The sequence below is a fragment of the Nycticebus coucang genome, chromosome 11 (assembly GCF_027406575.1).
Source record: "Nycticebus coucang isolate mNycCou1 chromosome 11, mNycCou1.pri, whole genome shotgun sequence".
Lineage (NCBI taxonomy): Eukaryota > Metazoa > Chordata > Mammalia > Primates > Lorisidae > Nycticebus > Nycticebus coucang.
The window spans coordinates 57,803,293-57,821,121 of NC_069790.1; the positions used below are offsets into that span (position 1 = coordinate 57,803,293).

At 34.8% G+C, this 17,829-nt stretch overlaps 1 protein-coding gene across 2 annotated transcripts in view; it reads right to left on the reverse strand.

Annotated features, from left to right (window-relative positions):
* The window catches only part of VPS50 (VPS50 subunit of EARP/GARPII complex), a 133,538-nt gene that overhangs the window by 61,761 nt on the left and 53,948 nt on the right, over nucleotides 1-17,829 (reverse strand). For both annotated transcript variants that reach the window (XM_053609233.1, XM_053609234.1), the window contains 2 exons: nucleotides 8,441-8,573; nucleotides 5,620-5,708 (listed from right to left, as the gene is read on the reverse strand). In XM_053609233.1, the coding sequence (XP_053465208.1) occupies nucleotides 5,620-5,708; nucleotides 8,441-8,573 (222 nt within the window). The remainder of the gene's footprint in view (nucleotides 1-5,619; nucleotides 5,709-8,440; nucleotides 8,574-17,829) is intronic.

A 17,829-nucleotide genomic window follows, 5' to 3' on the forward strand; every position in this document is an offset into this window, starting at 1 on the left:
TGGGCTGATACCAGGCTCAACAAAGCTGTCTGGGCCAAAGGTTTAAGAAATGTCCCATACCGTATCCGTGTGCGGTTGACCAGAAAACGTAACAAAGAGGACGGTTCACCAAACAAGCTCTATACTTTGGTTACCTATGTACCTGTTACCACTTTCAAAACCTACAGACAGACCACGTGGATGAGAACTAGTGATTGACAGACACATCAAATAAAAGTTAACAAAAGTAAAACAAAAAACCCTATTTTTTTAAAATGCTAACAATGTAACATATACAGAGAAATCAGTAGACTAGGACAAGTAACACAGAAGTTGTGTGAGTGTGTGTGTGTGTGTATTGAACGGCTTAATAAACAGGAGTAAAAACTCTTATTTTCTTATTATTTTGTATACATTACGCCAAGAACTTTACTTACTACCTTTAATCCTATAACAGACCCTTAAGACAAGCATTTATTATCTCTCTGGATGAAGGGAAACTAAAAAGAGGTGAAGGCTAAGCTCACACGCCCAGGTAGGTCTGCCCTGCCTTAGTCTCCTACTTTCACTGTAACTTACAACAAAGAGGCATCACAAATGAAGAGGGGGCTAAAAGGATTATTCAGGAAGAGTGAAGGGAAAACTGACTAGAGGTGGAAGAAAAAACATTCTCTTCACATTACATATCAAAAGAAATTTAAAATGGATTACATGCTTTTGTATATTTTCAAAAGCTTAAAATTATAAATTACAGATTAATTCAATAAAGCAAAAATATTTTCTAAATACTAGGTGTTCTAGGCAGTATTCCAGGTATTAGGGACATGGCAATGTAAAGTTTAGATGAATACTTATAAATATCAGATGAATATTTAACTGAGCTTTACTTGTGACAGAACATTTTAACAATAAATATAGCATAAGAACTCACAAAAAGGACAAAGGTCAATAGTAGAACCTCATAAAAATGCTAACCATCTGCAAATTGCAAATAAAATAAATGAAAGTATAATAAGACAATTGATTATTTATTATTACAAAAGTCATTCAGAATCTACAAAACAAATGAGCAAAAATGATGAACAAATAAAACTTCACAAAACAAAGTATAATACTTTATTTTTAAATATTCAATTTCTCTAAAAGATAATTAAATATTTACCCAGCAAATAAAAACAAAATAAGCACAGGAATGGTAATAATAACAAGTAAACTAAAATTCATAGCAAAATGGCTCAGGATAAAAGGCCTATTGTTTTCATTAATGTAGGGAACTAAGTTAAGTACCAACAAGGCAAAGTGGTTATTGGTATTTCAGCATCAATCAAGATAACATCCAAATATAAAAAGCAAAAGCTATTAGAGAGACAAGAATAAAAAATGGCAAAACTACAAACATTTTGTAAGATTAAAACTCCTCCCTCAGAACTGCACATAACAAGAAAACAAAAAAGTATATAGAGTACAATAATACAATTAACAAGTATGATACACACATTGGAGCTAATTTCCAACACAAAGAGGAAATACATGACTATTTTTCAAATGTTCCAAGAAAAAAATTAAAAGAGTATGACATACTAGGATGTATAAAAACTTTCAGATTCAAAAAAAAGTAAAAATGGTATAACCTTAATTCTTTATAATAAAAGAGAAATTAATACAGACAATAAGCATTTTAAAACTCATTTCTCACATTTCAAATTTTTAAAGATAGAAAATAAAATCTTGAAAGACCCACACTTTCATATGGTTAGATATATGAAAAGAAAGTTCCATGAGGTCAAGGACCATGGGTAAAGGGCCACTGACCTGGAAATTCCCATATACACAAATAACTCTGGGCTCTACGAGTAAGTTGAGTTGGATCTTTGTCCAAATCCAACTGTACTTACAATCTAAAAGAAAAACCTATTTAGTCAAGTATATTTGAAAGGATCCAAATTAAGAATCCTAACCAAAAAATAACATTGTTCCTCAGCAAATGATATTATTAAGGATAATGAAATGATGATAAATTCTTCCATTCTGATTGACATCACTGGATTAAAAACAGATTAAAATGTCTAAGGTCAAAAGTGTTTTGATTACAACCTAAACAAATTTTCTGTTGTTACTCTAGTACCTATTCATAACCTCCATCATGTTTATACTGTTTTCTCCTATTTGTCCAAATGGAATCAAAGGCTAGATAGGAGAAAGTGTGAGAGGGTAACTCATCCAAACAAAATCAAGGAAGGCAACAGAGGAGGGTCCAGAGATTGATTACACACAAGAGTTAACAAATACATGAATATAATGAAGATAATGGGAGCCATGTTTCTTGCTAATGGGGAAAGGAATGCCAAAAACGAAATGGGGAAAAGCTAGAATGAGCCCTGTCATTTTGGACTAAAATTTGATGTATCATGGTCTTACAGTTTCAATATATACCGATAGGTATAAAAATAAAAACAGATGTAATGGGGGATATTTGTGTGCATTCATGCATATATTTTCTAGTCTGCTCAAAAAGAGCCTGAAACCAGTAGCAATAAGCACAGCTAACTAAAGCTAGATCTTGCTTTTTACTATCATGTCCCCTACTGAAATAAACCAGGATAAGGCAGGTAGTTGGAAAACAACCACAGAACATTTTGTGTGAGGAAGGAAGAATGTTCTCAAAGGTGGAAAAATAACAATAAGACACACTGAAGCTAACTTGAAGGGTGCTCCAACTAACAAAATCTGGGGCAATATGCCCATAAAATAAATAATGATCATAACAGACTATATAAGGGATTAAGCATAGTTTGTTATGTGTGTGTATGTCTCTGCATATACTCACATATATTATATGTTACTCCAAACCGATATAAATAAATGAACACACAAAAGAGACAACTGGTCCATAGCTTAGAATACTAACTAGTAAAGACAGAAGTTATAAAAATTAGAAAACTCCCTATTTGACAGTCATCAATGTAAGAAATAATCCAAGCAAGCAAAAATAATCCAAGTATTTAAATGCTAACACTAGTGAGTGACAGCAGAATACTAACAAACATGTAATAAGAATTAGGATTAGAAAATCATAACATACTGGAAACCATCATAGCAAAACAATAAGTCAAGTAAGAAACACCAGTGGAGGCTAAAACTAACAGGTGAAAGCTGGATAAGGAGATTATCACGGGGATCAATCATCCCCCATACCATTACTCATCACAAAAGGCAAAAGATTACCTTGACAGTTAACATTACCAGTGATGAGGAAAACTGCAAACAATGCCACCCTATGGGCTGCAGAGAGTTTCTAGAACTGACTGAGAATTGGAGTTGTTAATGGAGAGGAGTGGTAGAGATGAAGACACTCTAAAACCTGAAACCTAGAACACAATAATCTATACTGAAAGGCATGATGACTTCCATTACACTGGACAAATGCTTAAATGAGAATACCTTTACTAAACTTTATATTTAATAGATTTTCCTATATCAGAAATGCCATCAGGTTGCCAGACTGAAAGGAAACTAGGTGTATAAAATGCCAGGTCAGTATGCTACCAGAAATTCTAGCATGGATTCTATGATTTCAATCAAGTACAATTAGGGTCTATTAAGAGACTGCATCAGAAACATATCTGACCCTGGATATATATTCAATGAGTATGAAATTTCCTAATCATTTGCACATAATATTCAGGAAAAAAGTCTGCCCAAACCTACAATTAATGGTAAATTAAAAATTTTTTTCATTTTTAATTAAAAAATATTTAATATGGTCATATTGAGTTTTAAGATAGACATACAAGAAAATATAAAAGTCAAAGACCTTACAATTGTCACATAAATATATTTTAAATATTAAAGCATAAATTCAAATAGCATATCTAATATAAAGTTATCAAAACTTAGAAGAACATTGTAATATAAATTTAAAGTAATTCTTGAGGAAATTTCTATTCTCAGGATATATTTTCCTAAATAATTTTTTTCAAAGAAATCCTATAAAAGATGGTCAATCTAAAAATCAGCCAATTAGAAACATTTTTGCTTTTGAAAAAGTCATAACATGGTCAAAGGGTCTACAGTCTTTCAAGGTTCAAAGAAGTCTAAAAAGAATATGTTATCATCAAAGAAATTATATTTTGACCTAAGAAGAAACAGATTTTAACAAATTATTTTATTATAACAATTGAGCTACTGATTTGCAAAGAAAAGCTTAAGAAGACACTGCTATGATCTAAATGTTTGTGTCCACCCAAAATTCATGTTGAACTCTTAAACCCCAAGATGGTAGTATTAGGACTTAGGGATTCTGTGCTGTGATTAAGTGGTGAGGGTAGGACTGTCATGAATGGGATTAGTGGCTTATAAAAGGGACCCCAGAGAGCTTCCTCATCCCTTCTACTATGTGAGGATATAGAAAGAAGGTAGCATCTATGAACCAGGGTGTGGGGTCTCACCAGATTCTAACTATGCTGGCACCCTGATCTCTATCCTTCCAGCCTCCAGAACTGTGACAGGTAAACTCACATTGTTCATAAGCTACCCAGTCTAGGGTATTTTGTTACAGCAGCCCAAATAGACGAGAAACAAATGTATTCAGCCAGTAACATGTAAGATTACTTCAGGGCAAAAAGATCATTGACTGAGAAAACATTCCTCATATCATACTAGATTCTGAACCTCTTATGTCACCTACATATTCCTTTCCTAAAATCGATAGAAAGGAAATTAAGAAACCACAAATAAATGAAATAAAAGTAGAACATCTCAACAAGAAAGCGTGAATTTCTTTAGGAAAACACAAATTTGCTAGGTGTTTGTGGGAGGCAGACTCATCCTTGTTGGTGGCTCAATCCAGAGTAAAGCATGAAGGCAGGCTGTCCCTGGGGGGACCACAAAAGACATCCCAGCCCAGAGAATCAGCAGGTGGAGGGGGCTGAGCCCTTTGAACTCCTAATCGACAGTTAGATCAGAGAAACTCGTTTGCCTACTCCGCAAAAATTTGTTTTCCCCTCCCCCTTTCTAAATGTCATTGTTGACAACTTATTACCCTATGTTCCCAATTAGCCAGCCGTTTCCTTTTTACCCAATATTCCCAGGGGCTTGGGATTCTTTTACTTCCATTTTTAAATTTTGACACCTTTGCATCTTTTCACAAATGCTTTGTCTTAGAGATCAATAAAAGGTTTCAGAGGAGTTAAAGGAATGCAGCGTTGTCTCAATCTGCCACTTGACATGTGAGTCAATGTACGCCAATCCAAGCTAACTAGACTTTATAAATTAAGTTGATGTAAAGTCTCATTATTTCCCCAGCGACGTCTCCCTGTCAACCCCCAAGCCAGGTCAGGGCCCTCAAGGAACCCTGACAGGTTTTCAAAACAAAAAAATGTAATCAAGGAATATAAAATTATGTTCAATGAAGATTTTCAAATTAAAAGACTTTGTCTTCTGCTACTTACGGCCTAATTTAATTGCCAACTACATTATAGAAATTAAATTAAATGATAGCCTTGTTCCACAGAAAAACTAACATATGATTAAATCTGCAAAGAATATAAATATAGAAACTGTAAAAACTCAGTTTCTAAAACAACTTTGACATGAAGGTTTCTATTGCTTCTATGAAAAAATAATTTTAAAAAACCAAACCTGCCATATTCGTGTAAGCCCATGCTCTAACTTCTTTTTTATATAACCACGATCGAAGTTAGTTTCTTCAGTACCCATATTACTTCCTTCTGAAAAAAAGTACATTTTTCGATTTACTTCAACATGTATTTGTTTTCCAAATAATTTGCTTGACCCTTCATATAAGTATATGTAAGATACAGAAAATATGTTCAATATTTATATAGTCGAAGCGATATTAAAAAAAGATATTAGGATTAAACCCATTTGGTAAGAGCTCATACGACTGGAGCCAGCATTCCACCTCAGTCAGTGTGGTCCCAGAGACAAGGTTCTCAACGTCCATATATTGCTCAATGCAAGACCATGTAAAGGCTGCCAGAGCATTATAGGGCCAATTAACCCAATTATCAATTAATATGCATGTTAATAAGAGTACAGATTGGACAACTGCTTAAACAGTCAGGTAATATACATACATTTATTTTTATATTTCTCATGATATACATAGTTTTATCCATTCCAGAAAAATAATGTAACAAATGTCCAATTCAGTAGGTAAAAATCAATGATCTGCATCAAAACACATTTCTCTCTAAAAACAACTACAAATATACATTCATATTCATATGAAAAAGACTCCAACTTTGTAGGAATAACACAGTGAGTGTTAATCAGTGAGTATGTCACCATCTCCTTTTAAGGCAGTAGGGTGTCCACTGTTAACTGGTAAAAGACCCTTGCGTATGCCAGGCCCCAGATACATAAGCATTCCTAGAGCTTAAGCCTCATTATATGCAGGGTATGATTGTTGGTATGTTAGGGACCCAACAGCCTGAGGCAGTGCATCTGAACTACAGCTTTAGAGTTTTATTTTAGAACAGTGAAGGGACAGAATACCAAATAATATCTAACATTATCACTACAGAGCTATAGTCGATGAATCTTAGTGTTCTTCAGCTTTGTGAAGTTCTGTGAAGAATAATTTTAAAATGATTGATTCCTACAATTTAATTCCTGGATATGAATATGAAAGGATTAATTTCAGGTGACAAATGAGTCCTAGATACTATCAAGTGACTGCTAGACTAATCAGAATACCTGAATATTCATAAAATATACAGATTAGTGGCAAGGAATCCTACTAAAAAGGACTTAGTATATAAGGCTCAAATGAAATCTTAAGTTTGACTCAGTACTCACAGGATTGTAAATTACTGGCCTAACACAAAAAGCAAACTTCATCAAGATGAGAAAGATAAAATTCTTATATCTAAAGTATGTGTTAATTCTATTCTAAACTTTTCCTTTGGTTTCTCCTTAAATAAGGTATTCATTATCTACATCTAGAAAAAATATAAAAGTTGACAAAACAAGAAAAGGTCTTTGTAGAAAAACTGCAATCCAGTGACTCTAGGAACTCCCCCAAGTAACCAGAGATTAAAAAAAAAAAAAGAAAGGGTGGGGGGACCTTCAGATACATTATTATAATTATCTACTGATCCATTTCCTTTCATGATATTAATAACCACCAATGTGAGCACTTTATATTCTCTCTAAACGTCACAGCAACACTGCTAGGTAGATGTGTTACTACTGGATGGGGGTTTTGTTTGTTTTTTAGCCATTTTAAGAAGCAAACTGAAGACTAAAAAAGATAATGGAATTTTTTTCCACGTTCTCACCTTCAGTAAATAGCAAAAACTTGAAGCCCTCAGGTTGCAAAGCCCACACTCCCAGAGAGAGCACAGGTAAAACCAGTCTGGACTGGAATCCGGACTGTGTGCTCTCCCCTCTCTCTGCTTTCTTCTCTTTTCTCTCCCTGACTTTACCCTCCCCAAACAATATGTGTGCATGGATGAAATCTATCCATACAATTTTACATTTTTTAAAATTTCTATATTCATGAGCTTCTTACGAGTCAACACAAAGATTAAACTAAATTCTCTTCGGAGCTACCAAAACTTCATGTTTAATCAAGCAGTAAGATTTGGGTGTTTCTTCCACCTGCCCAACAACAGAAACTAGGCAATTCAGAAATTGAAAGTGACTAAAATTACTTGATTGAATAGCTACATTAAAGTGTATGTGATATAAAAACCTTATACAATATAATTTGTGCTCACATTAAACAAAATGCTGATAAAATTATTTACCGCTTTCAAAATTATTTTGAATACTCAATCTCAGCTACTGTTCAAGGATAATTACTTAAGATATATAATTATGCAAATGAAGCAATTTAAATAGAATACCTAATAAACACAATAATTTCCCAAAGACTTATTTTTATTATATAGCTAACTATAGAACACAATCATTTCAAGTTGTATTTTCCATTCAAGCATGAAGATTTTAAAACATTGTCTAATGAAAAAAATGCTGTCTTTTCAGGATGCAAAGTATTAATATAATTATTAATTTGGAGAATCTAGAATTATTAGTCCAACTAGAAAACTGGCAAATAGCAGAATAGATTAAATTTGAGCATCTAACATTAATTTCATAGTAAATTTGGACAGACCAATGTCTTACCTGGTTTGCAACTAATTATGTTAAAGAAATAATTTTTTTTAATAAAGTTCCTTGTCATAATTCAGCCCTAAGGCCCTCAGCACACACTCTGGAAATAGGTACTACCTGCCACTTGAAAGTCCTTTGGCCCAGTTAACACCCAAAGGTAATGGAGCTTCTACAATAGCTGAATCATTTTGCTGAAGGTTTAACCACCAATCATCACAGTCCCTGAAAACCTCAAGGCATGCCTGACCTTTCTTCTTGCTTGGCTAGTGTTGGATATTGATAGTTTAATTTTCAAAATAAAATCAAAATAATTTCCTACCAGAAGCTGAAGGAGGATCCTCCTTGTCATGCTTCTCGTGCCACTCCATAGTCCTGTAATAGCTGAGCATAACCTCCCACAGAGCCTTGCACAGGTCTGCAAGGCATGGGATGTAGCTGTCCGGCGTAACGTGCTGAAGAAAATGAGCAGAGCCGATTTTTGAGTCACTGTTTACTTCAACAGTTAGTTACATTTATAATAAAACATGGTATTAATCAAATTTATTCAAAAATCAGAGACAACTAAGAAAATTTCTTCAAGTGATGTATCTTTTTTCTAAAGGGAAAACCCAATGCTAAGAAAATTTATTTCAAGTAATTCTCATTTCAACATGGCTTTTTAATACTCATTAGGGACATCAGTCTATATGCTGTGAATCAAATTGTAGTCACAAAACCATAAAGTCTACAAGAAGTTATTGAATTATTAAGTGTTCTCATAAACAGCAACATAAACTTCTCAGAAAGTATTATTTCAAAAACATGCTTCTAAGCATGCAAACACAGCTTTATAATTATCCTTGGACTGGACTTATAACTTGCAAAAAAGGAGGTGGGTTTTACAACTCAATCATTTCATTTGTGTAAATAAAGTAAACACCTTTGACAATCCCTAATTTCTTTAAGTCATTCAGGGGTGTCCAACCTCTGGTCCATGTGCTGTACACTAATTTTATGAGGACTTTTTTTCACATCTGTGGTGTCAGATATCATGGAAACTATGCACAGACCATTTTTATTTTTGCTAATTAGCCTTATTTAGTGTTTTGTGTATTTAATGCATAAACCAAGACAACTCTTATTTTTCCCATGTGCAGCAGAAAAAAGGGTGCACACCCCTGATAGGTAGGCTAAATCTGACAATAATCTTTTAAAGTAATGTTTTACATAAATGAGGCTATGAAACATATATCATCCCTCACCTTCTCCGTGAATTTTTTCCCTCCTTTTAAGAGCAAATAGCTTACCATTCTGCCCTCTTTTCTCTATTCCATTTTGCAGGCTTCCCACTTATCATAATATAGTGTTTCGTCCATCACTTGAGATTTTCTAGCATTTCTTAAGTTTGTAATCAATCCACCACAAATGATTATGCTAATAATACACTGAAAGGCTAGACTGTGGTGTAAGTAAGCCCTTCAAGGCAAATAGCTAAAAGAAATAAAATAGCGAGACAGCTATGGTGTGGCGGGCAGTATATCACAGTTAGTACTGGTCCTCACTCTTTAAAAAAGCTTTCTCACCCCATGATGATCTCGCCTCACTGAAACTCATTTACCAAAACATTCATTTAGTAATTAATAAAAATACTAGCTTATATGACTTAACATCTTTCTGAATAAGCAAAACAAATCTTTGAAACTAAACTAGAAATAGTATAATAAGGAAATTAAGCTCTGGAATGACACTACCCTGGTAGGGTTTATGCCAAGAATGCTAGAAGTTTAATCTCATAAAAATTAAAATAATTCACCCGATTAACAAGTTTAGGAGAAAAAAAATAAGTATTTCAATAGAAACTGGAAAAAAAAAAAACCCTTGACAAAATTCAACACCCATTTCTAAATTTTTTTTTTCATAAAAAACACATGCAAAAGTAAGAAAGAACAGATACTTTCCTTAAGATGAAAAAACTCTAAGACATAACTACTGTGGTCAGGAACAAAGCGAAGAGTCCTATTATCTCCATCACTATTTAATAATGATCTGGGATACCAGCCAATGCAATTAGACATCAGAAAACAATTAGAAGCAAAGAATTAAAAAAAGAAAAAATGAAACTATTTCTATCTGCTAATGACATAATACTATCCCTCGAAAGTCCTAGAGAATCAATGATAAAACTAACTCAAACAATAAAGAATTCAGCAAGGTAGCAGGTTATAAAATTGGCATGGAAAAAAACCAGCATTCATATATAAATAAGAACTATTTAGAAGATACACTAAATTAGAAAGCCTCATTTACGATAAAAAGAGATAAATTTTTAAGAATAAACTTAAGAAATGATCAAAAACTCTATAAAGAAAACCATAAGACACTCCTAAAACACGTAAAAGTGGACTTGAACAAATGGAAAGCCATCCCTTATTCTCAACAGCATCAAAATGTCACTTCTAACAAATTTATAAATTTACTGAAATCAATAAACAAGTCCAGAAGAAGATCCAGCTTCATAAAAAAAAAATCTAGTGTGGGGCAGTGCCTGTGGCTCAGTGGGTAAGGCGCGGGCCCCATATACCGAGGGTGGTGGGTTTGAACCTGACCCAAGCCAGCTAAAACAGCAGTGGCAACTGCAACAAAAACATAGCCAGGCGTTGTGGCAGGCACCTGTAGTCCCAGCTACTTGGGAGGCTGAAGCAAGAGAACTGCTTAAGCCCAAGAGTTTGAGGCTGCTGTGAGCTGTGGCACTATGGCACTCTAGCGAGGGCGACAAAATGAAACTCTGTCTCAAAAAATAAAATAAAATAAAATAAAAAATCTAGCATATGATAAGATGACATCTCACATCACTTAGGCAAAGATGGTCTTTTCTCGTAAATAACTGCCAACTGGATAGTCTGTTGGAAAAAGACAAAATCAGACCCACCCATGACATACAAGAATGAACTCCAAATACATAAGAGAGCTAAATATAAAAAATAAAACTATACTAGCACTAGATGAAACTATGCATCAATTCTATTCTAACTTTGATATAGAAAACAGCTTTCTAATTGCAACTCAAAATTCAGAGCAATAAAAATAAATTTGATACAGTAAAAAAAAAATAGAATTTGTATGGCAAAAAACACCATGAGCAAAGTCAAAAGATAAACGATAAAGGTTTTGAAAAACATTTAAAACATACATTCACAATAAAGAGATCATATCCTGCATTTCTTAAAAAACTCAAAGATGTGGGGGGAAAAGACCAAAAATTCTATAGAAAAATTTGAAGAATGCACATGAACATACTTGTTCAAGCACAGATATAAAAATGGCCCTTAAACAAAAAAGCACATTTACCTTTATTTTTAATAGGAACAATATAAATTAAAACTATATTAAGAATAAATTCTGACCCATCAGATGGATAAAAATTTAAAGCTGACCATTGACAAAGATTTTCTCTTTTACCAAACTCTAGCCCGGCTCCTCAACTAGGCCTGAATCTTGGCATAAAAAGACTTGAACAAACATTATCATACTTTCCAATGACTCAAGGCCACATCTTTAGGATGACCCTAGACCCTTTTTAAGTGTCTATGGCTGCTGAAAGAATTCACTGTTTGTTCCAAACATCGCCTGAACATAGAGCCCAGCCACTGTGGCAGGGTAGGAGCCTAACCCATAAGTGCCCGTTAGTAAGCCCAGACAGGTTGCACATGGACCACTCACCATCTCGCTTATTGTAATTTTTCACTTCTCTGACTCTACTAAGCCCCATTCACTCCATCTCCAGTCCCTCATTCTTCCTTTACAATGCCTTAGTCACCTTTGTACAAATCAAAGTTCAGTTCAGTTCACCTGGCCTCCTTTCCCTATTGCAATAGGGTATTACTGATTAAAATCTATCCCTACCACTTTAATGACCTCCGGCTTTGCTGAACTTTGGTAACATGTACACTCTGTTGGCAAGACTGTGAAAACTCAAGCACTCCCAAACACTGCTGGTGAACGTGTAACATAGCAAAACCCCAAGGACAGGAATTGGGCACCATCTAACAAAACTACCCAAAAAGCCCACTTCTGGGAATTTCTCTTACAGATATATCTCAAACAGCAAATATACATACAAATTTATTCACTGAAAGATTATTTGTAACTATAGAATATTTAAATATAAACACAGAAGATTCATATATACAAAAGAGTACTATGCAGCTGTGAAAAATACTGCAAACTTTAAAATAAACCTATGCAACTGTGAAAAATACTGCAACCTTTAAAATGAACCAATCTCAATCTTTTTCCTTGGTTTATTTTTAGCACATAATTGCACCTGACTTATGCCACTGTTATATCACACGCCCGCATATAATGAAATCAACACTGATACACAAGGTCAGGAAAAGATTAGCAACAGAAGGCAAAGAAAAGCAAAAATCATCAAAGGTCTGGGTAGCAACTCAGTAATCATCCACCCAAATTAAAGGTACTCCTCAAGTCAATTTTTCTAGATTTCATAAACTCAACTTTGCAAAATTTATATTTATATTATGCAAATAAATCTAAGTAAATCCCAACATTCTTTCTGCTAGATAAAAGAAAGACAGTGTTAGCCATAACTTAAGACTCTACAAATAATTGTACTATAGTCCACCAATTAATTTCTATTACATTTGCCATGGTTTAACAAACCAGAAAATTAAAACTTAGACCTACTACCTTCTATTCTCTACCCAACTATTGTCCAACTGCATTATTTGCCTATTTATTCGAGAAAAAGGAGGCCCTTTATTAAGTTAACTTTTGGGAATTTGCTGAAATACAATGGGTTTGCATAACATGTACACAGATGTATACGAGAAATTTTTTCCAAAAAAGTCAAAGTTATACCTCGTATTAACCTGGATGGAAGTGGAAGACATTATTCTTAGTAAAGCATCACAAGAATGGAGAAGCATGACTCCTATGTACTCAATTTTGATATGAGGACAATTAATGACAATTAAGGTCACGGTGGTGGTGGGGAAAGGGGAGAGCAGAGAGAGAAAGAAGGAGGGAGGGGTGGGGAACGGAAGAGCAGAGAGAGAGGGAAGGAGGGAGGGGGTGGGGTCTGGGTGTGTGCCACACCCTTTGGGGGCAAGACAGGATTGCAAGAGGGAATTTACCTAACAAATGCAATCAGTGTAATCTGGCTTATTGTTCCCTCAATGAATCCCCAACAATAAAAAAAAAAGAGAGAGAGAATGAATGTTTAAGGTTATTTTTAGTTTTTTAAATTTTTATTAGAACAAGAAATGATTCTGTCTTCTCAAAAAAAAAAAAGTCAAAGTTATATAGTGAAGTTACAGCAAATCTTTTCCTCACTAAACTGATTTGTGTTAATAATTCACAGATCTAGTTAACCCACTGCACACGCTTAAAAGTCCCCCCCAAAAACAAATTTTATTATTTTCAATATCTTTAAATATATTCCTATGTACAAACATAAGCCTATGATACACTCAGCACCATATCACAAGATAATTCTTGCCTAAATTTGTATTCCAAAATAGAAACAAATGTATTTTACTAAAACCATATACAATAATAGTTTAAGGGAAAAAGGCAAGGTAGATAGATAAAAATAATGCTTTCAATAGATTAAAGCCCAGATACGTTAATCTCTGAACTATCCTGGCAATAAGAGTCATTTCATTTCAAAATCAGACCCCTTCCCACTATGCCATACAACCAACTGGTGGAAACTCTCCTGGTGACAAATGTTTGCATGCTTTTAACACAACATAACTAAAATTATTTACAACTAGTATTTTTTAATTACTTTATAAAAAATCACCTCCAAATTTCAAATAGAGAATTATAATACACAGACCTAGGTGAACCATAACTAAAGAGATTCAAAGAAACCAAGGAGTAAGTAAATAATTGCAGAGGTAATCAAAAAATAAAAGATAGGCCAAGAAGAGGAACTTGAGTTCTGACTTAACAGCCCATACAATTTCCACCCAGACATCAATTCTCTCATCTGCAGAGTGTAACAGAAAGAGACCTAGACGAGGCAGTGAGAGTCAGGGGTTCTAGACGCCACCATTTGCCCAGTCATACGTCCTGAGACAACAGACCATCCTGGATCTCAGTTTCATCCTTCATAAACAGTGTTAGAAACACCTGGATCTTCCTATGTCATCACTGGTCGAGGTCATTCATTGGTTACTAAATACCTAATATTGAGATTCAGTTCAGGTTCCAGTTAAAGTGAGTCTCATTTGGGGTAAGACCAGGCATACCATGGCAGAGAAGCACCGCACTGAAAATAGCAATGGAAGTATTAGACGAAGTCAATTTAGAAAGCATTCAGATAGTGAGACATCTCCAAGAACTAAATAACACACCTTTAACTAAATAACATGTTTTAAAGTTAAGAAGAAATGAGAAAGAGAAATTTAATTACCAAATATCTCTTTGTGTCCAGAGCTATTTCCCATGGCCATTCTTCAACTGAAAGTTAGTAGCACCAATTTATTCAGCAAAGGTTGTGAGGTGAGAAGAAAAGGGCCAAAAGGCATAAAATCTTTGAGAAATATCTCAAAAAACATGTAGAAAAGAAGGAGTAGTTTCGGCAACCCAAAGTTTTTTATAAATCTGTACTTCCATAGAGACAACATGCGTGTCTAGGGGGCACTGTGGTGATCACAACAGCCCACAAATACCATGGCAGGCAGGACATTGCCAAAAGAAGCTCACCACAGCATTTCCACCATACTTCAGCAGCCAAACACCAAAATAGACTCTTTAACCCAATCTTTCACAAAATCCGCAGATGTGATTTCTCATTTCTCATCATCACCAGTTCAGAGTAACACTTGGCACCTTCCACTTCTACTATGACATCTCAACCAACTACTTGACAAGCTAATGATGAAATTAGCTCATCAAAGCCAGCAACATCTCAGCCTTGATTATAAACAGTAAGTTTAGGTGATTTTCCAAGAATAGTGTAAATGCAGAAATGAATATAAGTCTGAATTCGAAGGACACAATGAAAGAATGCTGTGTTTTGAAAGCTGCTTTAAATGCAAAGGAAAGCAGTAAATAAAAAAAGAAGCTGCTAGTCTTTTACCTATTATGTAATTTACTTTTATACCTATTACTAAATCTCTATTACTAAATTCCTAAAAAAATTTCAAGGAAATGCTTTCCATATGAAAACACCAAAATTAAAAACCATAGGGGAAGCCTTTATGCATTCTTTGGTTCTTGTTTCACATTTAGGTTTAGCACTCTAACCACATCCTAACAGAAAGGAAACAGATGTTTTGACATCCTCACAGAGATCCACAACTCACAGCACCTGGACCCTTCAAAACACACACATACTGATGGATGGATTTCAAAAAATAACAAAGGGTTATCAGTAACTTTAGATGAATGCTGTTGGTACTGCTGCGAGTTCACATCAACAAAAGCTGCCAGGGAGGGGAATATTCCCACTTACCCCTTCTGAAAATATGCTACTGGTCAAAACAGCACTAGGCCCAGGGAGTTAAAAAAAAAAAAAAGCAGTCTCATTTATCAGGCATTTTATCATTAATACTAAATATGTATATACACATAAAGTCATATAATATGTATCATATTATATAAGAATCCCAAGGTGGAACTAAGTAACTAGCACCTGATAGACTGTGAAACAGAAAGCTCTTGTTAGTACCATTCTCAGGTTTTGCTAATTGCTACTAAATACCTTTAATCAAACAGAAAGCTTGGTGTTATAAAATAAGTAAAGCATGTATAATTAAAACATATAATTATCTTTCAAAATTTCAAGGGATAAAATGCTATTAACTCCTTATGCTGGTATCACAAAAATAGGCAGTATTTAAATAAAAAACACTGTAAAATAAAAAATAGAGTTTTGGGCAGCTTTCAAAAATGTCCTCCCAGTAAATTATTTTTTGTTTTTGCTGGCAGCTGTGTGGCATCTTTTAACAATAGTTTGTGTCCTTTACCTTTTATCCCAAATCCTTTTCCCCCTCAAAAAAAAAAAAAAATAATAATCACCCACCAGACTAAATTACATTGATAGTGGTAGGTTTAAAGATTCGCAGATTTGGACAGTACAGAGGCCTTGCCTCACCTAAGCCAGCTTCAAGTGAATAGAAAACCCTCCACTTCCAGCCAAGATAGGAAAGGCTAGTTACTCAGATAACTATAACCCAAATCACGTGCTCCACTATGCACTCATTGTCGCAGAAAGTAAAAATTATGTAATAATTTATTTACTTTTTAAACCACCATACCAAAATCCAGTTAAACCAAGCTAGGCAACCTACTTCTTTCACCTGCCCCCTGCTTTCCTACTCATGTCATTGTTCCTGATCATTTCCTCTGTATCCCTAGGCCCATCCATGTACGCTGTTCCTGTGGTATCTACTGAAACTAAGTTCCAACTCAAAAGCAGACATTTCCCCTTAACAATAATATACAGGTTTCCCTCCTTAGCTTAAGGAGCTGTGTTATCCCCTTTGACACTTTATGCTGTTAGAACTTTTCGTACTCTACTTCTTTTTTTTTTTTTTTTTGTAGAGACAGTGTCTCACTTTACTGCCCTCTGGTAGAGTGCCATGACGTCACAGGACTCACAGCAACCTCCAGCTCTTGGGCTTCCGCAACTCTACTGCCTCAGCCTCCCAAGCAGCTGGGACTACAGGCACCCGCCACAACGCCCAGCTATTTTTTTGTTGCAGTTCGGCTGGGGCTAAGTTTGAACCGGCCACCCTCGGTATATGGGGCCGGCACCCTACTCACTGAGCCACAGGCACCACCCTCTAATCATTATTAATGTGACCTCACTAGATTATAAACTCTTTAAAGTCTTATTCATCTTTGCTGAGCTGAACTCATTACTAAGTTACAAAAGCTGAGTAATGATAAGGGAACTGGTTTACACTTAGCAAAGTCAAAACACGGAGAAAATGAAGTCTTGTATCTTCTACCAGCATCCATAAAATCCCAACACTAGCTTATTAGTGTGCAAGCGAATAAAATTTCAGACCCTTCACAATTCCTAACAATCCATACAGTAAACAGGGAAAAAGGAAGAGCTGATTCCTTACCTATCTTCTGACCACTAAGGGTTTTGTTTTGTTTTGCTTTGTCTTGTTTTGTTTTTGAGACAAGAGTCTCACTCTGTTGCTCAGGCTACAGTGCAGTAGCATCAGCCTAGCTCACAGCAACCTCAAACTCCTAGGTTCAAGTGATCCTCCTGCCACAGCCTCTGAGTAGCTGGGACCACAGGTGTTCACCACTATGTCCAGCTAATTTTTCTATTTTTAGTAGAGACAGGGTCTCAACTTTTAGTCAAAATGGTCTTGAACTCCTGAGCTCAAGCAATCCTCTGCCTTGCACTCCCACAGGATTACAGGATTACAGATGTGAGCCAATGCACCCAACCTCTGATCATTAAAGTCTTAATTTTAAAAATTTCAAAATCTACTTTTTATTTTACCTTAAATATCTAGAAATTCATATATAAATTCATATGCAAGAAAATGAGTTAGGCATTATATTTATATATAGGAATACATCTGACAGCTGAATTTTTAGTTCATTCTAAGACTATCCTCAAGCTCTAAAGTAAATAATAATATTCCTTGAACTGAAAAGACTTCTCTCTTTGACCAAGTATTTAAATTTGTAGAATTCATCAAGAAAGGAAAGGTCCACTCACCTATCCAA